The 27,316-nt window shown below is 54.7% G+C and overlaps 4 protein-coding genes across 4 annotated transcripts; 2 read left to right on the forward strand and 2 right to left on the reverse strand.

Annotated features, from left to right (window-relative positions):
* Positions 1-1,470: 1,470 nt before the first annotated feature.
* MONBRDRAFT_21200 (uncharacterized protein) lies at positions 1,471-13,888 on the reverse strand (the record flags this gene model as incomplete). Its single annotated transcript, XM_001743475.1, has 5 exons — positions 1,471-2,063; positions 2,112-2,460; positions 2,608-2,793; positions 4,548-4,595; positions 13,814-13,888. 5 exons carry the CDS (start codon positions 13,886-13,888, stop codon positions 1,471-1,473), a joined length of 1,251 nt encoding a protein of 416 aa, XP_001743527.1.
* A 343-nt stretch (positions 13,889-14,231) lies between these two features.
* MONBRDRAFT_23199 (uncharacterized protein) lies at positions 14,232-16,322 on the forward strand (the record flags this gene model as incomplete). The annotated part of the gene is made up of 6 exons (XM_001743154.1): positions 14,232-14,279; positions 14,427-14,828; positions 14,970-15,152; positions 15,317-15,931; positions 16,008-16,070; positions 16,236-16,322. 6 exons carry the CDS (start codon positions 14,232-14,234, stop codon positions 16,320-16,322), a joined length of 1,398 nt encoding a protein of 465 aa, XP_001743206.1.
* Positions 16,323-16,909: 587 nt separating this feature from the next.
* Positions 16,910-18,040, reverse strand: MONBRDRAFT_1144 (uncharacterized protein; the record flags this gene model as incomplete). The annotated part of the gene is made up of 5 exons (XM_001743476.1): positions 16,910-17,157; positions 17,265-17,499; positions 17,601-17,699; positions 17,794-17,877; positions 17,969-18,040. Coding segments are annotated over 5 exons (738 nt in total), but the record flags the coding sequence as incomplete, so codon positions are not given.
* Positions 18,041-20,498: 2,458 nt separating this feature from the next.
* Positions 20,499-26,060, forward strand: MONBRDRAFT_31356 (uncharacterized protein; the record flags this gene model as incomplete). Its single annotated transcript, XM_001743155.1, has 16 exons — positions 20,499-20,598; positions 20,696-20,774; positions 20,875-21,553; positions 21,724-23,271; positions 23,344-23,410; positions 23,524-23,636; positions 23,759-23,912; positions 24,009-24,136; positions 24,257-24,422; positions 24,512-24,609; positions 24,752-24,898; positions 24,999-25,154; positions 25,271-25,378; positions 25,479-25,724; positions 25,820-25,909; positions 26,003-26,060. Coding segments are annotated over 16 exons (3,936 nt in total), but the record flags the coding sequence as incomplete, so codon positions are not given.
* Positions 26,061-27,316: the final 1,256 nt, after the last annotated feature.

Below are 27,316 nucleotides of genomic sequence, written 5' to 3' on the forward strand. Positions count from 1 at the left end.
CCCACTGCCGATGCGTCGGCTCAGGTATCACCAAGGCCGTTTAATTTTGTCAAAGGGTAATGCTGCAGGCCCCACTGACTCTTTTTCTTGCGTTTAGGCACGCCCTGGATGGCGCCCATCCATCTCAAAGGTTATCAACGATGATCAGCATGCGGCCCTGCCTGAGGGCGGCACAGGCCCGAGCGAGCTTCGCGTGGGCAGCACCGAAATGCGCCGCTCACTTATTCGTGCGTTTGCTTTTCCCCTTTGCCTGTTCGGCTGCCACCCACGCCAATCCCGTCTCAATCCGGGCCTGCGTGGTTTGTTATGGTTTTGTTGTACTGGTCTTCATCTCGTTGTCTCATCCTTTTTTGGGTTTGTCGTCTCGCCTGTGCCGGGTGTTAGGTTCCGCGCGCGATGATCTAGAGGCCGTGCGTATGATCTACTGTCGTGAGACAGTCATGCGCGTACTGCTGGACCATCGGCTGAGCTGGCCATTTATCCTGCCCGTCAGTGAAGCACATCTGGCCGAATCCAAGACGGCTCGTCAGCTCGTGGAGGCATACCAGGCCAACGAACTGCCCAATTTCAACACAATTCGTCAGCTGCTCGAGACGGGGTAGGCATGGCCACGTTGCATATCAATCAGATTGATCGGATATTGCTCCTCAGACGCGACCGGGTTGTTGGCTCATTGGCGTATGCCCGTATATTGGGCGGCTTTTTTTTTTTTTTTTTTTTTTTTTTTTTTTTTTTTGGGACAGGGCGTATCAAGTGCACTCGGAGTTTACGCGTGACCTGCGCCGCCTGTTTGGGCACTGCTATGCGCGGTTTGCGGACGACACGACGTTTGTCGAACTGGTGATTGAGCTTGAGATTGTGTTGGATGAGTACCTGAGTCGCATGCCCAATTCAGTCACCGAGCCTCAGCGTCGTGCTCTGCAAAACCTCAAGGAGGGCCGTTCCGAGCTGGACCACGGCGGCAACGAGATGGACTCGACGAATTCCAGCGTGACACGCTTGGCAGCCGTGCCTTCAGCACGCGGCCCACCCAGTGCCATGATGGCTTTGCAACGAAGTACGGATGACCTACCAACAAACCTTGCAGATCCATCGCTGCAGCAGGTCGTCAACATGTCTGGCGCTGGGGCTGAGATGGTCGGTGGCTTGTTTTCCACCGAGCACGAGCAACTGCCGCCCGTCTTGATTTCCTCGGACGGACATTCTTAAAGATGGTACCCGAGGTGGCTCTCGGCTGACTGGCCATCGAAGCAGTACTATTCTACTGACTCGGCTTGCTTGTGTGGTTTGCTTGTTGTGCATGATGGATACGAGGGCAGAAAAGGGCATGTGATGCCTAGCGTGTGAGGTGTGGATGGTGTATTGAATGGTTTAGACCAAGTCAACTCGTGAAATTGAACGTCAGAGACACACATGAAACAAACACGGATGGGCGGGCCCCATACAGGGTTGGGTCCGCCCTCGCCTTTCCTAATTCATCTCAGTGCCGCCTGATTTGGCCCAGACCTTGACCTTGGTCGGGAGAGTTGAGCATTTTTCTAAAACCTCGGCTAGCTGCGGCGGTGTCAGCATGAGCTGCATGGCCCGATAGGGGTCTGTGACCGGGTAGTTGCGCCCATCAGCGGGGCGAAAAAGCTCCATACTGCAGAGGTGCTCAAAAGCTTTGAGGGCCACGGGCTTTTGATAAAGATCTAAACCACCATCGTGCTGGATGCGGCGCGTGAAAGCACGGTAGGTGTCGAAGATTTGTTCAAAGTTTGCAGAGCTGGCTCCGCGATGCAAAAGCTGGCTATAGGCAATGACCAAGCTGAGCTCAAGGCCGGACGCGGAAAGGAGGAGGGATACACGGGCATCGGCACATTGGGCTATCCGGCCGTCGTACACATGGGCAGCTTCGAGAAAGGGTTCATCTGGACCGACAGCCGTGCAGGCGGACATGGCCACTTGTTGCAGCAAACGAAGGTTGCCGCGGCTGGTGAAGAAGAGCTGTTCCAATTCGCGTCGGACGGAAGCATTGTCGACCACTGCCTCTACGCTTGTGTTCCATTGCTCACGCACAGAAGCTGAAATGGCCGGGAGCGGCTGATATGTGGTCGCAGCATGGGCTGCACCTCTTGGGGCGGTGTCCTTGGCCGAGTCCTTGTCCTCGTCTGGGAGGCGCAAGAGCTTGGCAAAAGCGCTAGCATAGCCGGCAAAATCCCACGTGTGTTGCAAGTGCACTTGCTGGCGAGAGAAGCGGGAGAGCACGCGCTTCTCGAAAAGCGAGGTGACGTCGAGGCGACAGGTGAGTCCAATGACCACCAGCGGAGCGTTGCCGCTCTGGACCAGGTCCAAGAGTGTATAGAGAAGAAGTTGCTGGCTGCTATGGGCATAAAGGTCAATCTCATCGAGAACTACCACGAGACATTGTGAGGTGGCTCGGTCACCGGCCAGAAGGGCCTCGCGCAGGGCGCGGGCCGTCTCGGCGGCGCTGGCTCGAAGGTTTCCGTCGTCGAGGTCATCCTCTGCGTGCAGATCCTCCTGGCGTGCTGCGGCAGCGGTGCTGCTCGAAGCGTCATCGATGGCGAGCGCCCGGGCAATGTGACGAATGGCGGCAGCATCGTCAACCTGAACGAGCGCCGAGCATTCGACTAGGCGGAAACCTCGCGTGCTGGCAGCCTTGTTCGCTTGGACGGCGGCCAGCGCGCGGCGAAGCAGACTTGATTTACCACAACCACGCGGACCAACGACAATAGCACTTTGGCTTGTACCGGCCACGATGCCAGCCGTGAGAAGGGCCACCAATCTTTCGAGCTGAGGTGCAAAGAGGTCCAATGGCTCCTCGTGCATGATGCGTTGGGCCAGACGGGTGCGTAGGTGGGTCACCTGCTCAATCATGGTCGGGGTTGCTGGTGATTCGGCGTCCAGCGGTGTAGCACTGGCCGTGTCAAGAGTGGCATTGGTGCCAGCGTTGGCCTGATCCTCGGCCTCGTCGTTGGCATTGGCCCCGGTGGAGATGGTAGGGGGAGTGCTGGCGTCAGAGGAGGCTGTGGGGGCAAGCGCACGGGAGCGGAGCTTGGCGCGTTTACTGCGGGGAGAGGCCTGGGCATCATCAAGCGAGCTTTGGTCCTGCGCAGCGCCCCGTGCGGTGCGTGGGGAGCCCGGTTTATCCTGCGCATGTTCAAGCTGCCGTGCCAGGCTCCTTCGCCGTGGCGGCCCCATCTTCCCAACCCGAGACCGGTCGTCAAATTCCAGACAGCGAATCAAGTGATGATAACGGAATCAGTCGTGAAAAGGTTGTGACTTCTCTTCCGACAATTAATCATCGCGATACACACAGTTGTCCAGAACGACTGTTTTGTACAAATGTTTTGATTCTGAGATGGCCAGCGTAACGTTCAAAATGACAACAACTCACATGCATGTCAACAACTTACACTAAACTCCTTGCGCGGGCTCGGAACCTGTTGGCGGGGTATCTCAGAACACTCGACACACTTGAAGTCACGAAAATGCATGCGACCTCCCTTCTAGCACGATCTACCCAGCCATGGTGCCTCAAGAAGGACATGGCATTGTGCTTGCGATGAGCTATGTATGGCACAGCCATTCAGAGTGTTACAGAGCACGCCAACTCAAAGGCCCTCTTGCCATGGCGAGACTGTCAGAACTACTGGCGTGCTGATGCGCCTTGTCTGTGCCAATCAAGGAGACTCGACATGACAGCTGTGGATTTTTGGCTCAAAGCTGTATTGAGCAGTCGGCTGCCAGTCAGTCAATCAAGAGCTATAAACACCGTAATTCTGGCCGGGACCTGCGCCACACGCCATGTCCAAGTTTGACCGCGTGCATTGCGAGGTTGATCTCGTCCTGCGTTAGTAGATAGCGCCGACACTGGTGCTCTCATTCTCAGACCCATCGGCATGGAGCTCATTGGGCCTCGTGATTGCGTCTGGCTGGCTGAATTCTGAACGGCATGCCGAGCCTTCTCAGGGTCCAACCTAATCCGGTATGTGTTTCGCTCCGCTTCCAAAAACAGCTGCCTTTGAAGATGCTATTTCTTACCCGATTCATCCTTGATGTTTTGCGTGCGTAGATGCACCGTGTGTGCTCGAGCCGAAGGGGCCACACAACACTTTGAACTGACTGTGGCATTATGTCGATGTTTAGCTTGACGCAAGGCTGATACCACTCATCGACTTCGACTTCGACGAGCCCACTGTGGACAATGAGCGGAACCGGGCCGAGCTCTGGTACAGCCTTGAAGACAATGGCTGTGGTTGGAGCCGTAACGCCCTGAAATCCCAGTGGCCAATTGACATATGAGAACAAATTCATCATCTCTGCTCAATTCACCGGCATTGCTAGCATAAGTTAGGCCAGGACAATCCTGCCAGTATTTCGCAGTCCCAAGAAAGACCAATGTACGATACCAGAGCACAACATTATTGAGTCGGTAAACCCCTGTACTTCGCCCACGGCTGCTCAAGCGCAAGTACATCCATTCTCGAGCTACATTCCAGCCAAGATGGCAGCCAGTGTTCTCTATGTGCGCCCCTTCGAGGTACTATCGCGGTGAAATAGCTTTGAACATCCACAAGGGCCGTTGATGGTGCCTGAGTACACCATCACTTTGGCCCGCATTGACTGCGACTCGAGCCTCTCCTCTTTTGCTCTGCAAGCTTTGCTCGCTTTGCCTGCCCGCGTGTGATGTCACGGGCTGGCGGGGATCTGGATGAGTGTGCGGCGTGAGATTGGGCGTTTTTAATGTCGAATTGCCTACGGACGGGTTGGGTTAGGCTGCACCAGAAGAGGTGTAGTATGATCTCTCTATGGTCAATTCACAAAGCAAACAGAGGGAATAGAAACAGGAAAGGTACTTCTGGTCTACAGGAAAGTGCTTATATGTCGGTGGCAGGAACAATCCCAATGCTCTACAAGCGTCCTTGACGAGCGCTCTCAAGGATAATCAGACGTCATCCTGCAGTGGTTGATAACGATAACCGGGACTCGTATCTTCCAGTGTGTTCCAGCAGCTACTGGGCATACATCCATGCTTGCGGTCCAATACAAAGTGAGTTTATTCAAGCATCAGCCGATGGTTATTCTAGTTCAAGTAGCAACGATGGCACATAGGATGTCGTCGCCGGGTTCAAGGTGTCATCTGTTTGCCTCATGCTCTCAGCGTATCGTGGTGGGTATGTTTGAAGGCCACTGAGGGTTGGCGCGAGCTATTGACAACCCTGCTCAAATTGAAATAGCCATCTGCAAAAAGCCATTTGCAATTTGAAGTGCATGATTACCAGTTCGTGTCATACGCATGGTGCACGAGGCAAGTCAAAAAGACTCGGCACTGTTCAAGAAAACGGACGCATGAAAAGCTTTGTTGTTCGGATACGCGAAGCTGGATGGAACAAGTGCACAAATCACTCACGCTTCAAAAGGTCCTCTTCGCGCTTGAGAATGTGGTGCATGCGTCCAAAGGCGTCTGTGGCTGCGGGCACTTGGCCCTGCTGTTCGGCAAAGTCAACCATATCATCAAACATGGCCAAGAGATCCACCAGCAACGTGCGTGCTGCTGTAAGCGAGATCTTGGGCCGCCTCAATCCAAGGTCTGCGAGCGGCCTTGGTTTGGCTCGCACAGCCACGGCTGCCCCAATTCTCGTCGGACTCTGAAAAACTTTGCACAGCACACCTTCAATGTGCTTGCATGCTCGGGCAGTCTGCTTGCCACAATGTTGATGCCATGCAAATGAAGGGCGCGTACAGGACTTGATTCTGTGAGGCGAAGCTTGGACTATGTAAGGATCGGCATATGGATCACTGGCAGATTGGACCTCAAAGGAGTTTTCTTCAAGCAAGCGAATACTGCCATTGCCATAGACATAGGCGTCACGCCCCTTTCGAATGCACGAGCTGATGTAGGAATCCCATCGAGAGGTCGTCCCCTTGGCCTGTTCTGTTTGAATTTTCACCGTGATCTCCTCAATGTCTTGCTGGAGATGGTAAATTGCGTCGTCGAGGTGCATCACATCTCGTTGGCGGCTCGACTGCGACCAATCCCACTATGACACTCACGCACATTGCCTGTAGGTGTTGTTTGCCAGCCATTGGTTTGCCAGCCATTGAATGTGACAACCTAGGTGCACTTACCTTGGCACGACTGTGGAAACTCTCCACGCTATGGCACAACCCAGTAACGATTAAAGAACGCAGCCGTGAGGTAGGCGCGTTGTGCCATAAGTTCGGCAGAAGCAGGCCGAACCCGGCTCACCAGCGGATCAAGACCGCTGTTACAACATACTAATTGTTCGTGCTACTATAGCCCCGACGACAATATGAGGCCCACATAGTCTAATCGGAGCAAAATGCGCACCCGCCTTCCTCGATGAGCCGATCGTGCAAAATGACTGCGTGCGGCCGAGACCAGAGGGAGATACTCACTTGCTCGCTGTGATAGTTGGTATTAAAGTACGACCAGAAATACTCTACGGGACACGATTTTGACTTGAAGGTGGTGGTGACTCCTCCGTACTTCTCACTGGCGTAGTTATAAAGACTCTTAAATTCAGCCTCGGTGTTGGCGAGGGTCATGTCCTTGAGTGCGGCAAACAAGCCCTCGGGTGCCTTGGGACCCAGTCGGCGATGCCAGGCTTGAAAGACGTGAAACTGGCAATAAAAGCACGCAATTTCTTTGCTGCCGCGCTCCTTACTGAGCAAATCAAAGGCGTCGGTGCAACCATTGATTAGCTTCCTGTCCATGTCCGTAAGCACAAAGGCCGGCAACGGCACTTCAGGGTTAAAGCGCCAGAGCACCTCAACAAATCGTGCGACTGCTGAAGCTGATAGGCCATTGATAAAGGCGTGGCCAATGACAACGCCCCGTCCGGTATTGGGCTCCTCTGTCAAAATCGAGACCTAGGCCGAGTAACGTGAGGTGTGAGAAAAAGAAATGAATTTCAAACAGCCTTCAATAGCGCCGAGCAAACGACTACGCGCCTAACCAGCTCATGAGAGTACCGAGTCATTCCGTGTGTTCCATCCATGTAAATGATGCTGTCCTTTGTAATCAGCTGCTTCATCCAATATCGATGGAGTGGTGACTGTATCACCATCAATTCAAACCCACCCTTGAGAGCCATGCCATCCGCTGAAGGACGCGGTGTCTGAACTGTACAAGCAAACAGACAAATACGAGAAACATGCTTGATAAGCTTGCTTAATAAGCTAGATAAACCAAGACCCAGTGCTTGGCAGACTCGAAAGCTCGGGAGTGACTTTTGTGCGTGTGGGGTGCTTGAAAAGGCGATACGCACGGCGGCGGCCGGCATACACGCAAACGTACGGTTATCGCTGAGTTCTTTGAAGGTTTGACAGTCATGATCGCGCTGCGCATACTGCAACGCATAAAATAAGGAAGATTCAAAAGAAATTCCTGTGAGCATGAGCCAGGAGACGTCATGGCAGTTCCACGTAGCTTGACTGTGTTCCCTTGCGCGTGATACAGACCAGTATGCTACACTCCGTGGGATCGCCTGATAAGCTCTCCGTCACTAGCTGTTGCACAGAAGTGTGATCTTGTGTGGCACGCCGCCCGGCAGTGTCGCGCAAGGAGTGATTGTTGACATCCTTGGCAGAGACAATATAATCTCGTGAATTCTCCGGGACTTGTGCCCTGATAATACGCCTGATGTAGATGCTTGGCACACCCATAGATGACAAATGTGCAATCTCTGATTTGGCCCAGTGGCTGAGGGAAATATTGTGCATGTAGGACTTGTGAGTGTGCTCATCAAAAATCTCCAGCTACACCATCAAGTCAGAACGGCGTATGAGCGATTTCTGTTTGCAGGATTGAAATTTGCAAGCCGGGACCAACCTCAAAGGAGCCATCATCCAGCTCCTGCTGCCACATGTACGCATAGCAGACCACTTTCTGAGATTCTTCTTGTTCCAAAACGCAATCAGGTTCGTCCTCATGCCTTTGGTGGTCAGCAAATGCTTGCTCACTCATCGCCGAGTCATGCTGCCCGTGACGTGAATCAATGTCCAAGTTTGCATGCAGGCTGCTGTTGCCCGCTTCCTGTTCCTGACTCGGCGCTACACGCTGCTGTTCTACACGACGCTTTTCGGGTGGGGGAAGCCCAGTGATAGTACGTTGCCTCGACGGTCAAAGCGACATGCAGAGGAGTTGGAGTACATCTGAATAAAGTCTTTCAGCTCCTCATGCGTATCAAACCGAATCCGATCGATCTGCAGCTCGACCTGGTGTGCTTCTCGCACGTGTCAGACCCAGTCTCGCCGAGACCGAAAGCGCGCTTGACAATTCGGTAGACAAGTCTCCTGTGGCACAGGCAATCGCCGGCACCCAGCTTTTGACACACGATTGAGTTGGCCTATTTTCATCAAAAATCCCACCCAAGAAAGGACAGTCCGTGTGTCATGAGCATCAGTGCATCAGCAGAGGGGAAGCACAAGGGCGGCTTGCTTCCTGAGACAGATAGCTTAACATTGCGCTCTACCTTTGAAGTTGAAGGCCTTGCGGTGTCTGTATCACTGATAGTTGCCCCGGTATTGCTCTGTAGAAATGTGTTTTCGGTTGCTACAGGGTCGAGATTTACCTCTACAGGCTTGGGGTTTGCTATGGGCTTGTCTCTAGCCGGCTTTGGGCGGTATGGCACTAGGGGAGGTTTGTAAGGCGTGCACTTTGCGCGCGATTTGTGCTTACGCAGGGCCGCCGAGTTCTTGAAGCAGCCAAAGCACCGGAGACACTGCTTGCACGACTCGTAAACTTTGCCAAAAGCTGCTACGCCGCCGTCCATGCAATCGTGCGCGGTAGCGCAATGCGTAGCAAAGGGGGCGGCAGATCTTGCAAACCACTCGAAAGTGCAGTCTTCCTCTCCACACAGCATCGTGCTCGCACTTGCGAAGCAGTCTGACAGCCGCTTGCCCCGGTGATGTTGCTCAATGTGCGTTCGCGCTGCGCTGGAATCAGACACCGACCTCCCACAATCTTTGCACTCCACTTTGCTGCCACTTGACCTCTTGCTGGAATGCGAAGTCGAGGTGATGGCATTTTGCTCCTGCGCTGCGGCGGTGTCTTTGCTGCTCAGATCAACAGGCTCGGAAGCCACCAAATGCTTTGCCGTTTTGCCAGTGTGAATCCGGTCAAGTGGTACTGCCAGTGCAGAGGCTGGGGGAGGTCCGATTGCCTGAGAAAGAGTAGAAAACAAGACGCCCTTCTGGTCCCGAGACTCGTCACCATGTTTGGTGGTGACTGCTGATGCCTTGACCGCCAATTGAGACGATTTGCCTTGCGCATTGCTCGGTGCACTCATGGTGCACAGGGGAGCTGTCAAGTATGTGCTGCAACCTCCTTTGCAGAAGTGATTGGGAGCAAAGTGCCTAGATGAAGGCCATCAGTGCAATATTGGTGAGGAACTGATGTAGATTGGATAAATTCACAGGCCGGACTACTTGCTACCACGTGCGCTGGTTTTGAAATCCAGTCGATGCTCACGCACCTGTTGCAGTAGATAGCAAAATGTGCCAACGAAACCTCTCAACGGTGCGAGTACTCTGTGCCGTCGTGCACCTCACGTGGTGCTGAGACCACGGGGCCGACGGGAAGGAATACACCGACTGCGTCGTCTCGTAGATCAAGGCCGCGCAGCGGAAAAAAAAATTGGACCAAGTCTGCGCGCGTCGTCCAGCGAACCAAGAGCACACAAGTCTGACTGCGCCGCCTTCCAAGCTAAGCCTGCACACGTCTGGATCGCGCCGTTTAGCACAGCGAGCCGCACGAGGTAAAAAATGCCGTGCGGGGACGGACGGAGACGATGAAGGGTCAAATGTCATCATTTTTGTTTTCACTTCGACAGCATTTCTCCATAGTTTTCGGCGAATTTCCAGCCTTTTTGGCGCGCTCATTTGTGTATTCGGGCGCTATCTCGGTACTTAGATGCCAGACAGACATGAGACCCGGCTCAAACGATGCGTTGAGTAACGCTCTATCGAACGACGGGCGCATCGGCACTGCTACCGTCGTCCAAGCGATAAATATGAAAGACAACGAGAACGGTTTAATTTTTTTGGAAACAACCAAGCACAAGTTGGATTCACCGTCGCGGGAAGCCGCGTTTCCCGTGTGACATGCGTCGAACCAAAGCCAAGCAGTAAGCTTAAAGTCAAAGCTAAGCGTGACATTCGCCAAGCGTAAAGCCAGTAAGCTTGATGAAGGTCCAAAGCCGAAATTTAAAGAGTTTGTACCCAAGCAATAACATTAAGCTTAAACAGTGGTGTAACGGCTTACTGTGGGGTTTGGCATCTCATGGCTGCCTGCGATAGCCCGCTTGTACAGGGTGAATGGAAAGGGGTGCATGAGGAAGACCACAACGGAGAGGAGCTCTTTTTGACATTCAATTGATAGCTGAGGCGTGCACGGCATGCTGGAATGATGGCCGATTCCCCCGTTGCTCACGACAGGGCAGGACAATCGGGGCTCAAAAAAGCCTCGGAAAAAGCTTGCAAAAAGACGAAGGAGAAACGACTAGCCTAGAACCTGTGCCAGGGATGGTCTGGGAATCTACTGAGGGGGTCGTCGCGAGCAGGGAGCGGGGCGGAAGCCGACGAACGGCGGTTCGTGAGGGGAGATACACGGGCTGAAGCGGGCAGGAGGGGAAAATGCTGCTCCACAAAGGGAGCAAGTCACAAGTAACGGCATTCAAGCTTGACGCATAACGGTCATGGAGAAATGTCAGATTTTAACCCATTTAATCCTGGAGAAAGTCACACCTAGAGAAACTCATTGATTAGTTGTCAGAAAATCTTCTTCTTTTGTTTTCCACACACACACACACACACAGAGAGAGAGAGAGAGAGAGAGAGAGAGAGACACACACACACACACACACACACACACACACACACACACACACACACACACGCGCGCGTGCGCACGCAGCGTCAGTGCTTGTGTTACTGGAGCTGGTCGATGCCAAATGGCTGCTGGTCATGGCGATGCCGGACTGAAACAGCAGGGTCGTATGACTGGCATGGCATGTCGATCTTTGGAGATAGCGGGGCAACCCGTGGACGCGACGGCGTCCTACGTTATCGTAGAACTATGTGCACAACAGTGCATTTTTCTGTTGCGGGTGTGATTTGTTGGTCTCTACCATCACGTCGTCGCTTGCGTCTAGCTCGGACTTGGACACTGATTGTTACCCTGGGGTTTGGACCAGCTGTGTCGTTGTGAAAGCTCCTGCCTCTGCCTCTACCTCTGCCACCCACTCGCCCAGCTCCTACCCTTCGCTTCCCACGACATGCGCGCAGGTCTTCTCGTCTCCATCTCCCTACTCTGTGTGTGTGTGTGTGTGTGTGTGTGTGTGTGTGTGTGTGTGTGTGTGTGTGTGTGTGTGTGTGTGTGTGTGTGTGTGTGTGTGTGTGTGTGTGTGTTTTGCTGTTGAGATGTCATTCACTTTTCTTCTTCTTTGTGTGTTTAAGTGACGACAGCAGTTTTTTTTTTCTGAACAGCGTCTTGTGACGTGACATCGTTGGACGGACGGACAGACGGACGGCAGGTGTGTGAGCTGGGCGGTTTGCGGGGCTGGTATCGGTGTTGGTGTTGGGGCTTGGGTTTGGAATGGCTGGGTGGTTGGACGACGATGGAATGCAAGGAGGGTCGGGGTTTGAGGGCTGGTCATGGTTCTTGGCCGCATTTGCGATGTGCCAGCGGGGCTGGTCTGAGGTGTCCGAATTTGGCTCGCGGCAACAACAAGCCGACGATTGAATACACATTGGTGCTGGTCCTTGAATCAAATGCACGCCTGCTGTTCATCATCCGGGCGTGCCTCGGGTCCTCGGGCAATGTGCTCATTGCTCGGCCAAGTGCTGGGCCGCTGCCTTTGCGAGCACCTTTCTCATGATGCATTTTGCTCATTGCTTTTGTGCAGAGTGTTGCGCGGTGGGCAGCGTAACCCTGGCCTGCAGCACCGTCGACCATGCTGCGCCAACTTGTACATTGCGTGCTGCACGGGCGGTCCCTTCAGGTTCACTTTGAATCTGAACTCGAGTAAGCGACACAAAGGCCGTCCCAAGATCGGTCTTCGCTCGGCCGGCAGGGCAACACCCACTGTTCAACGCCCTGATGTGATGTGGTGCTGGTCGTTTGCTGCACTTAGCTTTCCACGAGCCCTAATCGCGGCTGCACGTGAGCAAAACATCATTTTGAGCAATGCTACTGTCTACTTGCTGCAAGATGGTCTCGAAGTGCGCCTCAACCAGCTCCGAGACGTCCTCAACAAGGTTCTTTGCTCCCACTCGCCCCTCATAACTTTGCACGCTCCCAGTTGCTTCAAAAACTTGTTTGAGACAACCTCCACCGCCTCATCGCTTGTACCTTTTGTTGCCTTTGCCCCCACGTATCGGCAGGATGCCATCCTATTTGCGTACGACCGTCAGCTTTTGGATGGGGGACAGCCCGTCACATGGGATTTGGCTGTCCCAGCCCTTTCTCCTGACACACGTGCCGGTAGGTCTGGATCTCACCGCAGAAAGGCATCTCATGGCTACAAATGTTTCTCCCCCGCCTTTTTTTTCTTGCGCCAAAAGCATGTTTCTGACCCTTCCCCCCCGACTGTTCCAGCCATGCAAAGCAGCACTGTGCCCGTGGACGTCGCATTGCAGGCCGTGGTGGACGAGTGCTCCAGCAGCTTGGCACGCGCCCGCAATATTACATTGCAGCTTCTGGAGGATCTCAAGCTCACCTACTATGGCTTGCAGGCCGCTTTTACCAATGTCAAGCGCTTTCAAACGTACGCATCACTTGTATCCCTATGCTGGCCTGCAGACGACGCCTTCCTCTGAAACACTTTTGGCCCTCTGAAACACTTTTGGTTTTGTAGACAAGTCAAGACGGACCTCGAGCGCATCCAAGGCACCCTCCCAGCTCAAGCAGCACATCTCGAGACGCTACTCAATCGGTACTATGCGCCCCCATCCCTTTTCTCAGCCTTGCACCTGGCGCGTTGCCTTGGCCCACTCGCGCTCACCTCCCGTCCATGTCCTGACGGCGGCCCCCAGCCTTGAGCGATACGACAAGGTGCTAGCAGACGTCAAAGTTTACCCCCAGTACCTTGGTCTCGGACCCATGGCTCCCACCGACCCTACCCCTGATGGTCCAGGTGTGCTCTTCTCTTCTGGCTACGGATGCTGTCATTCTTCTTGTCATGCTGATCCTCTGGCTTGCTTGCTCAACCCCGCGCCCTTTTCTTGTTCTATGTTGGTGTACCCCGGCCCCGCTATCTCCCTCACGTGTGAATGTGACAGCGGCCGTCTCTCTACAGCACGCCTTGGCACTGAAGGGCACCGACTTGCAAGGCCTGCGCCAGCGCATCCTGGCGACCGGTCGGACTGCACTGCAAACGGTTTGTCAGAGCACAAAGCCTTGGGTTGATCTACTCCAGGTGGCTGAATGGCATGGTCGGCGCTCAGTGGTTACTTCTAATCTTGTGTAGATGCAAACTACGTTGGATGATTATACCCAGCGCGTGCTCCAGGCAGCCAAGCCCGTGCAGGAAGAAGTGAATCCCGACTTTCGAACCTTTGGCGACCAGCTGTCTGAGCATCGCAAACGCATCAAGGATGCCTTTGAAAAGCTGGCAGCCGAGCAAAACGAGGCCTTCAATCGCTTTCGCAATTGTACCGTGCCTGCACACGATGATTTAGTTGCCGCCTACCAGCGCCAGCTTCACATCACGGTGCGCCTGGCTTGCTTACGCCTGCTCTTGCTCAACTTTGTTGCCGCGACAACCTTCGCATGGCTCATGCCTACATTCCCTAGGCGCTCTGCAACGAGACGTTGGACTTGCAGAAGCACACCTGTGCCTATGCCCTGGACGCCTTGCATAAAGTGAGTCGTCTCTCAGTAGCTCGATGCCGGTGCCGAGGGGACCTAGCTTTGATGAGTTGGCGCGCCTGATCTCACATGATTTGCTCCGCGCAGATTATCAAGCGCCAGGACACCATGACACAATTTTGTCGTGAGCAGCGCAATTTGAGTATGTTCGTTAGCGATTGGCGCCCAATATACCAGCAGCTCTTGAACACAGGCACAGCCGCTGCTACTTTCCAACTCAACCGTACCGCCGCCCTGCCGCACTCTAGCCTTCTTGCCTCTAGCGCGTCAAGTTCGTGAAGTATCGGAGAGCGCTGCGCGTCTGGTACGCCTGCCTGCCAATACCTTTCTCCTGATGGCCGAGATGCATCGACGCGCAACATTTCGAAACAGCTATACAGAGGTGTGTATTGCTCTGGCCAGTCAGCGACCTGCCTTGTGCTCCCACTCATCTTCATCCGAAATCCCGTCCATCTGATCCTTTGGTGATTGGCGACCCCTTGGCGCCGGCGTGTTCATTTGTTTGTACCGTGATGTGTGGCGATGGCAGGCGATGGAGCAGGCCCAAGCTCAGTTGAATCGCATGCGTGAGCATGAGTTGGCCCAGCGCAAAGAGTTTCACGATCGATATATTCGCCTCATGGAACACTGGCCTGCCGCGCGCCTTCTCACGGATCATCCGAGAACAGTGCGCCTGGTTACGCAAAGCTTTGATGAACAACTCCCCGTCATGGACGTTGAATGGCTGGAGGAGGTGCGCGAGCAGCTGCGCGAGGTGCTTGAGCAGCACGAGTACACCACGCCGTATCCCGACCTACAGCAAGGGCAGCGGCTCTTGCATCCACGTGTTTCAGGCACCGACACGCCTCCATCGACAGCACGGCCAACCAATGGTCCCTCTGAGGTCTTTTCCAGCTCCGTCCCAGAGGCCTCAGTCCAGGATGAGGGCTTGGTGAGCGATCTTCGTGCACAAATATCGGCTCTGCAGAAAGAGGTCTTGGCCTTGCATCTTGAGTGTCATCTTCATAAAAGTGGCAAAAGCCTTTATTCTACCAGCAGCCACCCAGCGTCGCAATGTGACCCGGCACGGCAGCTTTCGCCAATTGCCGAGGCTGACTCGTCACCCCACTCTCCCTCGCCTGCCTACTCGCGCGATGACCGCTCGCCTCCGTCTACCGATGCCGACACCGTTGCCCAGTTGCACCAGGCGCAATCTCAAGTGGCATCGCTGCAAGCACAGCTGGAGGTTTTGCAGGAAAAATACGAGGACTCGCGCGTAAGTCTCTGCCCACTGTCTGGTCTTTCACTCGTTGCAGTCATCATCTCTTCGTCGCAAACTTTTGTCGCTCTACTTTTATTGATTCCCTTTTGCGTGCTGTTGCTCATGCGCATTTCCAATTGCTTGTCGCCTACAATTTCGCGTGGGTTGCGCTGGTACAGCGATTGGCAGAGGCGGCGCAAGATGAGCTTACCCGCAGCGTGCTGCAATATTCGATTGCGCCCGCGGCCATGTCTTCTGACAACTTGCCTGAGACTGCGATGCAGCAGGGCCCGAACAAGCTGGCTCAGAACGATGAAGAGAACGCGACCAGTGATGTGGATGCGGCCGGCCAGGATGAGGCGTCTCTTGCATTGCGATCAAACAAGGCGAGCAAATCCACCTTACAGCCCGAAGCAACGGATGCCGACGCGACTAGCAGGGAAATTGAGGTTTCTGTCCCTGTATTTGCTTCAGCGCGGAGCGACAGCCTCGACCTTGCGGTCGCGGATGACGGTGATGGGGATGGTGACGAGGATCATCTCAGTGACGATGACGACGCTTCTGACGCGGTTGCTGTTAGCAGCGTAGCCAGTGCTTCTGGCGAGGAGAGGCACCCAGTTGTCGAAGCGTCTGCTGCATCTGCCTCGTCGGCTCCGGGACACGCGGCAGAGCAGAAAGACTTGGCGCCTGTGAGCGCAGCCTTGTCTCCCAGCTATCAGCGCGTTAAGCTTGCAATCTACGACTTTGAGGTGTGTCGCTCGCTGTTGCGACTGAGTCTGGCTGCGATCACCGCAGTGAGTCTGTCTTCGTTTGTGCGCCAAAAGGGCTGACTGGTTCCCTTTTGTGGTCTGCTTTTCCCCTTGCTCTTAGGTTGGTGACACGGTCTTGTTCATGGCGCAAAATCACTCCATCGAGTACATGAAGGCTTTCCGCGTAAGTCATTTGAGTTGTCGTTGACCATTCGTATGATTTGGCATGGTGCGATTTGGCTGATGCTCATGTGCCCATCCTTTTCTTTTTTAATTTTTAATTTTTAATTTTTTTGGTTGTATTCGTTCTTTGGTGTGATGCATCATCAACTGGATGCTCATTCAACAGCGGAGCAAAGATGATGGCTCAGAGCCCATTGAGTGTATCTTGACCCAGAGGCAAATGGTGGTTCATGGGGCGCTTCGACAGACGTGAGTCAATGCATGTCTTGTCCAATGAACAACTGGCATCCGTTTCTCATGCGTGTGGTGATGGTGATGGCGTTGGGCGTTGCAGGAAAGACACAAAGGAGAAAAAACTTGTTCATCCGTTTCTTGTGACACGTTTGAAGTGCCTCAGCCGTCCGAAGCAGAGTGACGGGAGTGATAAGTGCTATGGCTTGCCGAAAGGCCGTTGGTTTGTCAAGGCCAAGGAAACGACGATTCACATTCCTGGTATTATCAACCAAAGCAAGAAATAGCTTGTGATTGCCTTTAGCTTTTTTTTGAATTTCGCCCCATCAATTAATTTTCAGTGAGTGTGGGTGGCGTCCATTGCAATTTGTCGGCATCTACAGTGCAACACCATGAGCAATGGCAAGAGCGACGGGGTCGGGCAAAAGCCGGTGCACAAGGAGAGACAAACCTAGGCGGCGCGGCCGCGCAGGAATCTTGAGAATTGACTGTTCGGGGCACACGGCGCGGAAGGCAGAGCGAACAGGGAGGCCAAGGAAGAAAATGAGGCTGGGGGACGCGAGCTGGACCGTCAATCATGTTGTTGGCGCGCCTACCGCCTACCTCGGTCAAAATCACGTATTGGCTGCGCCATTGCTTGATAAAGCCAAGATATTGGAGTGTACTAATCAGGTCTGTGTCGAGGATGCCAGTTGTCTCGCTCATGTCCCGGACTGATACATGCGAGCTATTTTTGCGTTCATGAAGATACCGTACAATGGCCTCGCGCCAATACGAGCGGTAGCTGAGCAGCCCGAGGTCTGACAATGGCTTTTCAGGAGAGCCAGGCACGCCCTCGCGAATTGAAAGAAGGTAGCCTGTGATGCACAGACGCACACACCAGCACGCAGTCAAGGGGCGAGCACGACTTGGGCTAAGAACAGGCGGTACGGGCACAAAGCCATTTCTGAGTTGGATGACGCACTAAATTCAATCATGAGTTTGCCATAACCCTTGCGTTGATGTTGCGGCAGCGTCATGATGCATGAAAGGTTGTAGTTGAGGAAGGATTGCTTCTCCTTTGAGAAATAGCCCACAATGCGGGCGCCATGCTCGGTCCACTCCGTCAGGACGTAGAACCAAAAGGGTTCGACATCCGTGTACAGCGTCTTTGTGCTCAGGAACAGTTTGGACAGGAGACAAAGGTTTTGGCAGTAGACCTGAAAGCGATTACCAGCGACACAGGCAAAATAAAGCTGAGTTTGCGAGAGGGGGAAGCAAACGCGGGCGCTTGGAGGGTCTGGGTGATGCTGAAAGGCACCTTTTCAACAGCCCCATCAACCTCCCAGACGGCGAGGTTGCCTGCGCGATAAATCTCAGCTCCGGGGGGGTGTGGCGGGTGAAAACGATGTGGCCGGAGCTAACAACAAGTGCAGTGGGCATTCAGTCATGAGAGGATGAGGGGGATGAGGGAGGGGCAAGACAGGTGCATGTGCATGGCTTCATTTTCTGACCGCGTGGCGAGTGAGCTGGTTGGCAGTGGCAAAGTATTGAAGGCAGAACTCGCAAATAAAGATTGTTTCGCGCTGGACAAGCTCCTGTTTGCACGATAAGGAAGCGATGAGCACCAGAAGCCGGCAGTACACAGTCAGGGTAGCTGAAACGAGGAAGAGAGATCATAGATGTCACCTGGGGGTAAGGTGACATGTACCAGGCCGGGATCTTGTACGAGCCGATGACCACTGCGGATAGGGCTTGGCTGCAGTATCACAGGCAATCAAAAGGGTCAACGAGCGAAGCAGTGCTGGGTCCAGGAGTGGTGTCTCGGAAGAAGCAAAGCAGAGAAAGAGGGAGGCATGCTACTCTTACGCTTCGTGTGCCCGCGTGCGTTGCACTTCGGATCGTGCGATGGCTGTATCAGATTGCATCGATTGGTGGGGTTAGAGGACATGGGGCGTTGCCAGCGGGGTTTGAAAAGGGTTATCGACCCACCTTTGTCGATCATGGCAGTTGAGGCGAGGCGAAAGAGCTCAGCATCTTCTGTGGTCGGCTCGTGGGTGGGCTAAAGGTGCAGGGTGTGGCAACGGTCATGAACGGCGGAAGCCGACGTAATGATGTGCTGGGTATGCGGGTGAGGGTCATACGTCATTGCGCGCGGTGGTGATGTTGGCCAGGACGCTGTCAAGCTTCGCGTGTTCATCCTTGAGGCTCACGGTTTCCAGTTCATCGTAAACTACATTACCAAGGAGGGTGTGACACAGCGTGGTTGAGACTTGGTGCCAACTATCAGGGCGTCAGAGGGGGGGGTGGAGACTGACCAGCACGGGCCCTTTGGCGTGGCGAGGGTACTTTGATTGGGGATGAATCAGCATTGGTCTAAATGGAGTATTTGACGCCGGCCTTGTGAGGTGTCCCGAGCATGTGATGCAGGATGCAGCAAGACTGCACTGGCAATGAGATCGCACCGATTGTACATCCACAAAGCCGCTTGGGCGATGGCTGGAGCGTGCTGGGCGGCCTTCGCTGTGAACGCGACGCCGAAGCGGCGTGCGCCTTCTGGCGCGATCGACTGTGCGCAAGCGACTCTCAGTTCTTTGGCGAGCAGGTGCAGTGCTGGGTACTGGCCGACGGCTGATATTGCGAGTGCGTGTGGGCGGAGAAGGGTGAGTCAATTGTGGCGTCATCGCGATTACCGAGCCATCTCGCTACAAGGGGGGCGGGGCGGCCGACGCAGGGTGCGGTGGGCATACCCCTTGACGTTGGGGCAGCCGGAAAGCGTAAAATGAGTCTCAAATTTACCCGTGGCATGGCCCCTGCCATCACAGCCTATGCGATGCGATTGGTGGAAGGGGGTGAGGGAGCACGAAGGCGGAAACAAGGAGAGTGGGCGAATGAAGAGGAGGTGCAAAACGTTCAAAAACTTGCCGGGAGTCGGGCAGCCACTCGAGTTTTTGGGCGTGCCCTGATGAAGTTTCAAAGCGTTGGCATCAAGTGTCATTGTGCCAAGGGCATGTGGCAGGATGAGATTGTGCACGGGCCCGAATCAAGACGATCATGATCCTGACGAGGTCATGAGAAGTCCCGTTTGAGAGATCGATCGATTCTGGCAAGCTGTCGTACCTTGGGCATCGTGACTATCTTGACCCAGAATCACAGCAGACCTGCCTACCTAGCCTCAACTACCGGCACCCCGTCCCTGCCCACCTCCTTCGGCTCTGCCCGATACAGCAATGACCTCATCGATCGAGCCAAGATCCGACAGAGCGACAGAACGACGACAGAGAGAGAGCGAGAGAGAGAGCGAAAGAGAGAGAAAAAAAAAAATAAAAAATAACCGTCCAAGTGGTAGTGTGATATCCATCACACTTTATCCTTCTATGAGCCCACATGCTTGTGTATTGCTTGCATTGTCTCTCTCTACTGTTGTTCGAACATGCAGTTGTTCTTTGATGTTCTTTCTTTTGTGCAGAGAGAGGTGTGTGGGCGAGTTGGAGAGACAGAGGGAGCGATCGAGAGGTAGTGAGATTCAGAGAAGGAGGTGATTGTGGAAAAGGTGACCATGTATAAGCGTACAGTGAAGAAGAGATTGAGCAGCAATCAAAGAGTCTTTCAGGGATACTTTGTCGTCGCGTTGAATGTCAAAGAGGTACATGTAGGAGTAAAAACACCAGCAGTTCTTTGTATTTTTCATTTGTGCCTTGTTTGCGGTAACAACTCTCGCTCTCTCTTCTGTGTGTGTGTGTGTGGCCATGTGTGTCAGCTGGCGGTCAAGGGCAGCGGGGGTGATGGTGCAGAAGGGAGAGGGAGAGCGGTCTTGACTGGGAATGAGGAGGGGCGAGGTCAAGGGCAAGGGCAGGGGCTTGGCCATTGGCGTGTGTCGAACCGCAGGCATGGGTTGATATGGGTGTGGCATGTGTGGGAATGGAAAAACCACGCCGCTGTTCATCACTGGAGCGGATTGCGCTGCTGGTTATGCCCTCGCGCGCCAACTCTTGCACCTTGACTTACGCCAAGTCTGGTGAATCCAGGGTGGGGCGGAAGGACAGGGGGAAGCAGGGGAAGGGTGTTTTGGGTTCTTGTGGGCTATATGCGTGTCTCGTCGTTCTGCTCATTGGCCGAGCTTGTCGTCGTTTTGCCAAAGTCGCCACGTGCTTTGCTCCGACGCGTCGCCCTGTCTTCGCCTCGCACGACCACCGCGAACCACTCATGCGACTGACTGATGCGGCATGCATTTCCCCTCCTCTTCTCCTTTGATGCATTTCTTTTCTTCTTAGATACAGCCATGGCGACCTTGGATCTATCAAAAGACGCGCCAACGGGTGAGTTGCTCGATGCCGTGTGCAGGGCAATGCGGGAGAACTTCCTGATGCCATCTCACGCATGCCTGCACCTCAAATGCGATCCGGGGTACAACAGCGCTACTGATCCTGGGACAGCACCTGGGCAGCAAGATCACCGTTAACAAGGGTGCCAAGTCGACCGCCTTCAACGCCGAGTGAGTCAAATGTGATTGGCTGGATGCGCCATGCGACCCGGCCATGGCTCCCCTTGGAAGTTTGCATGCTAACGGCATGATGGTCTTGTTCAACTCGCAGCGGAGCTTCCTTCTCAAAGGTGCCTACTGTCATCAAGTGCCTCGGTCGCTTGGTCGAGCCCAAGCTTGGTGGCACCACCCCCGCTGAACAGACACAGGTGGATCACTGGGTAGATGTCGGCATCAAGATTGCCGGTACCAAGCAGGGCGATCTGACCGCACAGTTTAAGGAGCTCGATGCCCACCTTGCCCGTCGCACTTTCTTCCTGGGCAATGAGCACGAGCCCTCGCTGGCCGACGCAGCCATCTTTGGCGGCCTCACCGATTGTGCCCTGTTTCATCGCGCGGCTGGTGAGCTGGGTCTGAAGCATTTGAACCGCTGGATCCAGACCTGCAGCACCCAGGCTGCCTTCCAAACTGCATACACTCAGCTTCAAAAGGCCTTGGCCGGTGGTAACAAGGGCAACGCCTCCAAGGGCCGCGCCGAAGGCAAGGGCAAGGGTGCTGCCAAGGACACGCCCCGTGTCAAGCAGGCCGATCAGGGCAAGTTTGTGGACCTCGAGGGCGCCGAGGACGGCAAGGTCGTGACCCGTTTCCCGCCCGAGGCCAGCGGCTACCTGCACATTGGCCACGCCAAGGCTGCGCTGCTGAACGAGTATTTTGCGCGCAAATACAATGGCACGCTTCTCATGCGCTTTGATGACACCAACCCGGCCAAGGAGAACGCCGAGTTTGAGAAGGTACCCGCTGCGCTCATTCAACGCCCCCACATGTCAACAATGGATCGCAATTTTTGTGCACCCTAAAATTTGCATGGCCTCGATCCCACCGCTACACGGTGGCCAGGACTTTTGATTAGCCCACTTGTGTGCTGACCCAACCGTCACCCTCTTGTTCAAAATGCGATTAGGTGATTCTTGAGGACCTGGAGCTGCTGGGCGTGCGCTACGACAAGTTTAGCCACACGTCCGATCACTTTGATTACCTCATTGAGCAGATTGAGAAGATGATCAAGCTGGGCAAGGCTTACGTCGATAACAGCCCCAAGGAAGTGATGGCCGAGCAACGCATGAACAAGCAGAAGTCTCCTTGCCGGGACCACTCGGTGGAGAAGAACTTGGCCATGTGGGAGGAGATGAAGGCCGGTACCGAGCTCGGTCAGCAATGCATTGTTCGCGCCAAGATTCGCTACGACGATAACAATGGTGCCATGCGTGACCCGACCATGTACCGTTGCAAGCCTGAGTCACACATCCGCACGGGGACCAAGTACAAAGTCTACCCCACTTACGATTTTGCTTGCCCCATTGTGGACTCGATCGAGGGCGTGACGCACGCCCTACGAACCACCGAGTACCACGAGCGTGACCCCCAGTACTACTGGGTCTGTGATGCGCTTGGCCTGCGCAAGCCCAAGATCTGGGATTTTAGCCGTCTGAACATGGTCAAGACGGTCATGTCCAAGCGCCAGCTGACCGAGTTTGTCAAGCAGGGCATTGCCGACGGCTGGTCCGATCCTCGCTTCCCCACTGTGCGCGGCATTTTGCGCCACGGCATGACCCTGGAGGGCCTTCGCAACTTTATTCTCATGCAAGGCGCCAGCAAGACGGCCGTGCAGATGGAGTGGGACAAGATCTGGGCCGTTAACAAGAAGGTGATTGACCCCGTGGCTCCCCGTTTCACGGCGCTGGAGCAGAAGGACCTCGTCACCGTGTCGGTGGTCAATCAGAAGAAGGTGGACGCCATTGAGGTGCCCCTGCATCCCAAGAAGCCCGAGTTTGGCTCGCGCAAGGTCGTGGTCGGCCCCAAGATCTTCCTGGAGCAAGCCGACTGCCGTCTCATGCAAGAGGGGGAGAAGGTGACGCTCATGAACTGGGGCAACGCTATTGTTGAGAAGATTGAGAAGGACGGGGAGACTGTAACGGCCCTGTCTCTTCGCGTGACTCCCGAGGACACTGACTACAAGAAGACGGCCAAGTACACCTTCCTGGCGGCCGGCGAGGCTGAGGAGTTGGTGACCATCAAGGCCATGGAGTACACGTACTTTATTGACTGCAACTTTGTGCCCAAGGGCGAGGATGTGACAACGCATTTGGTGGACAAGAGCGAGTTTGAGATTGATCTGGTGGGCACGGCCCAGCTTGCTGAGCTTCAGCCTGGTCACATTATCCAGCTCAACCGCAAGGGCTTTTTCATCTGCGACAAGCCCTACCACAAGCTGCTGGAGAAGCCCCTGACGTTGATCTATATTCCGGACGGTCACGAGAAGACCTTTATCGCACACCGCGAGGGCGAGGATATCACGACAGTGTCGGCTGATGAGTACAAGGCACTTGAGGACCAAATCACCAGCCAGCACAACGTCGTCACGGACATGAAGAAGACCAAGGCTGACAAGAAGGATATCAAGGCGGCCGAGGCGCGCCTCAAGGAGCTGCGGGCACAACTCGAGGGCATGGTATGTTTTGGTTTGCTGGGCACTCTTGTCCTTGTGTGGTGGCGGGCCTCACCTTTGAGATCCCTGTCCTAGGCGGTCAAGGGCGGCAAGACAGCTTCCTCCGCGGTCCCGGCTGCGGCAGCGGGAGCCGTTGACACCGGTACGAACCGCGAAAGATGTTTTACCACTGAAAATGCTGGTTCAATGTTTTGTTGTTGACGTGGGTCTCGCTGTTGCCCTTCTTCACTGGCTTACTTTTGTGTGGGAGTCCAGCTGAGATTGAGAAGGAGATTCAGGTGCAAGGCGACAAGATTCGTGATCTCAAGGCGAGCAAGGCCAGCAAGGATGAGCTGAAGCCCTTTATCGATCGTCTGCTGTCGCTCAAGGTACCACGACTTGGTGCCCATGCCCCCCTGGCTTGGAGGTTTCAACAGGCACACCCCAGGCTGTTTGCTGCTGTTGATGTTGCTCATTTCATTCGGGGTGGCATCATTGCTGTCTGGGGCAGGCGGAGTTCAAGCAAGCCACGGGCCGTGACTTTGCTCCTGCTGCCGCCGGTGGCAGCAAGAAGGAGGCCAAGAAGGAAGGCAAGAAAGAGACCAAGAAGGAGGCCAAGAAGGAAGCGGCTCCTGCCGCTTCTACCCCAGTCCAGACCTCCGCTGGTAAGCTCTCAAGACGCGGCTTGGCACGTGCTTGCTGGTGTTTGCTCGCCTGGATATGCGGAACCTGATGGACGTGGATGAATCGGTCGGTTTTAGCCTCGCCCGAAGCAGCTGCGCTGTTGGAGGCCGTGGCAGCCCAGGGCAACCAGGTCCGTGAGCTCAAGTCAAGCAAGGCTGACAAGGCGCTCGTCGATGAGGCGGTCAAGCAGTTGCTGGCACTCAAGGTGGGATTCACAACCGTCAACCAGTCCAAAGTCGACGAGGGTGTTTTTGGTCCAACATCTTCTTACCACTTCTTTGTCGCATTTTTTTTCTGGTTCATTTTTGGGGCTTGTCGTTGAAAGGCTGAGTACAAGACCCTGACGGGTGAGGCCGTGCCTTCGGGTGGTAACGCCCGTGACAGCAAGAAAGAGAGCAAGCCTGCCGAGGCCAAGAAGGAGGCCAAGAAGGACAAGAAGGAGGCCAAGAAGGACAAGAAGGAGGCCAAGACTAAGCCCGTGCAAGAGAAGGGTGAGTGGGGTGGATGTGTCTATTGCCTTTTTCTGATCTTCCAGCATACAACCACATTTTGCTGATTCAGAGTGTCGCCTGGAACGCAGGCAAGACTCGCTTGGGCGTTGAGGCCCCCAAGGCCACCGATCTCTCCGCTTGGTATTCCGAGGTGATCATCAAGTCGGAGCTCATCGATTACTATGACGTATGTGGGATTCTCGTGCTCTTTTGTTTTCCTGTGTTGTTTTTTTAACCTTTTGAACTACTTTCTGAGTGGTCCGATTCACTTGGTTTGTTGTGCGTGCGTGCGTGCGTGCTGGTGTGTGCGGGGGATCGATGTCGAATAGGTGAGCGGTTGCTACATTCTGCGCCCTTGGGCCTACAGTGTGTGGCAGTCAATCCAGGAGTTCTTTGACCGCGAGATTCGTGCTCGTGGTGTGCAAAACTCGTACTTTCCCATCTTCGTGTCGCAAGCGGCTCTCGAGCGCGAAAAGGTGCGTCCCTCGTGCTTGCACATTGAGTCTGTTTGTCTCTATTGTGTATGCATCGTAGTATTCACGAGCCACCCTTTCTTTTATAATCTTGGTCATCCAGGAGCACATTGCGGACTTTGCGCCCGAAGTCGCTTGGGTGACTCGCTCGGGCGAGTCTGAGTTGGAGAAGCCAATCGCCGTGCGTCCTACGTCCGAGACTGTCATGTATCCTGCCTACGCCAAGTGGATCCAGTCGCACCGTGATCTGCCCCTCAAGGTTTGTGTGCCCAGGAGCAATGGGAACTTGTTACGGTGGCTTGCTGTATGTCTGGGCGGATTGGTTTGATGTGCCGTCTCATTGCTGAAACATCTTCGCCTGCCGCCTGAGAACAGCTGAATCAATGGTGCAACGTCGTGCGCTGGGAGTTCAAGCAGCCCACGCCCTTCTTGCGTACCCGCGAGTTCTTGTGGCAGGAGGGCCACACTGCTTTTGCCACCAAGGTATGCATCCTTATGCAGACTGCTTGCTCGCCTGGGCAAGCATGCGTCTCGTCTCGGTGCTGCGTGGAGTGACGTTGAGTTTCGATCGATTTGTGCGCAGCCGGAAGCCGATGAGGAAGTGCTGGAGATTTTGGAGTTGTATCGCCGTGTCTACGAGGAGCTGCTAGCGGTGCCAGTGGTCCCGGGACGCAAGACGGAGAAGGAAAAGTTTGCGGGTGGTGACTACACGACCACCGTGGAGGCGTATATCGGTGCCAATGGCCGTGCCATTCAAGGTGCCACCTCGCACCACCTTGGTCAAAACTTTTCCAAGATGTTTGGCATCAAGTATCAAAACCCTGATAAGGTATGCCCGGTCGGGTTGGCGCCCCTCCATCCGTGTGCAAGAGTACTTGTCGCTCATGATTGGTGGGAATGGTGGCGGGTGACAAAACATGACAGCACGACGAGTTTATCAACGTGTTCCAGAACTCGTGGGGCATCACGACCCGCACGATCGGTGTCATGATCATGGTGCACGGTGATGACAAGGTTTGTTGGAGCAGAGTGTAGCTGGCTGGCGGCGTGCCTGGGCGACGCACAGATCCTGACGTGAGCCACGGGCTGGCTTCTTGTGTGCAACAGGGCTTGGTGCTGCCTCCTCGCGTCGCAAGCATTCAAGCAATCATCATCCCCACGGGCCTGAACAGCAAGACGGATGAAGCCACGCGCGAGGCCGTCTTGGCTGCCTGCGAGTCTGTGAAGAGTACGTATTTTTAAGGCTGCGCGCGTTTGTGTGAGGATGCGTGAACAGGGCTGATGCGTTGACGTCTTGTCTTTTTCGCCGACCTGTGCGCGTGGCGTGTGTGCCTTTTTCTTAGCCCGTCTCTCGGCTGCTGGTGTGCGTGCCGAGTCGGACGTGCGGGATCAGTACTCGCCCCCGTGGAAGTACAACCACTACGAGCTCAAGGTCAGGCCTCGTTGTCTGTTAAAGCATTGCCGTAGCGATCGGGGACTGTACCCAAAGGCTCATTCAACTCCTTTCGCTGTCCGCGTAGGGTGTGCCATTGCGTATTGAGCTTGGTCCTCGCGACCTCGAGAAGCAGCAGATTGTTGTGGTGCGCCGTGTGGACGGCGAGAAGAGCACCATGGCCATGGCAGATCTGGAGAGCGCCGTTCCGGTATGTTGCGACCCTTGCCTCGCTTGACCTTTGCAGAGCCCCCGCACGCCGATGTTGCTTGACCTTTTTTTCTTACCTTTGTCGATCCAGGCGGCGTTGGATGCTGTGCACGAGGCCATGTTCGCCAAGGCCCTGGCGGAGCGGGATGCTCACCTTCAGCAAACCGAGAGGTACGGGCATGTCTCCGCGCTACACACAGTGGGCAACGGGGCAAAAAACAAACAAACAAAAAAAAAAACAAAAACATAAACTGGTGGCTTGGTCTTACATGGACACCTCTGTTCGGCCCCACAGCTTTGACAAGTTCAAGGCATTGCTCGATGACAAGTGCATGGTGTTGGCACCTTTTTGCGGGGCCAAGGAGTGCGAGGAGAAGATCAAGGAGAGCTCGGTCAACTCCAATCCTGGTGCGTGCATGTCCCGTTTGTTTCCCATCGACGAGGCAGCAAACTAACGTAGAGGGTCGGGCAGCTGTCTGGGGGGTTTTTTTTTTAACCCTTGATTTTGTTATACTTGCTTCGCCACGACCGACAGCCGATCCCACGGCACCGGCCATGGGAGCCAAGTCCCTTTGCATCCCCTTCAAGCAGCCCTCGGATGCCAAGGGCAAGAAGTGCATCTGCCCCGACTGCGACAAGCCCTCTCTCTACTGGGCCATGTTTGGTCGTTCCTACTAAACGCCTTTTCTTTTGCGTTGGTTGGCCTGTGGAAACAGCTCTTTCTTGTTTTTGGCGTCAAGTCGCTCTTGTGGCCTGGACATGCATGATGTTGTGGGGAT

The sequence above is a fragment of the Monosiga brevicollis genome, genomic scaffold, assembly GCF_000002865.3.
Source record: "Monosiga brevicollis MX1 MONBRscaffold_3 genomic scaffold, whole genome shotgun sequence".
In the NCBI taxonomy this organism is placed as follows: Eukaryota; class Choanoflagellata; order Craspedida; family Salpingoecidae; genus Monosiga; species Monosiga brevicollis.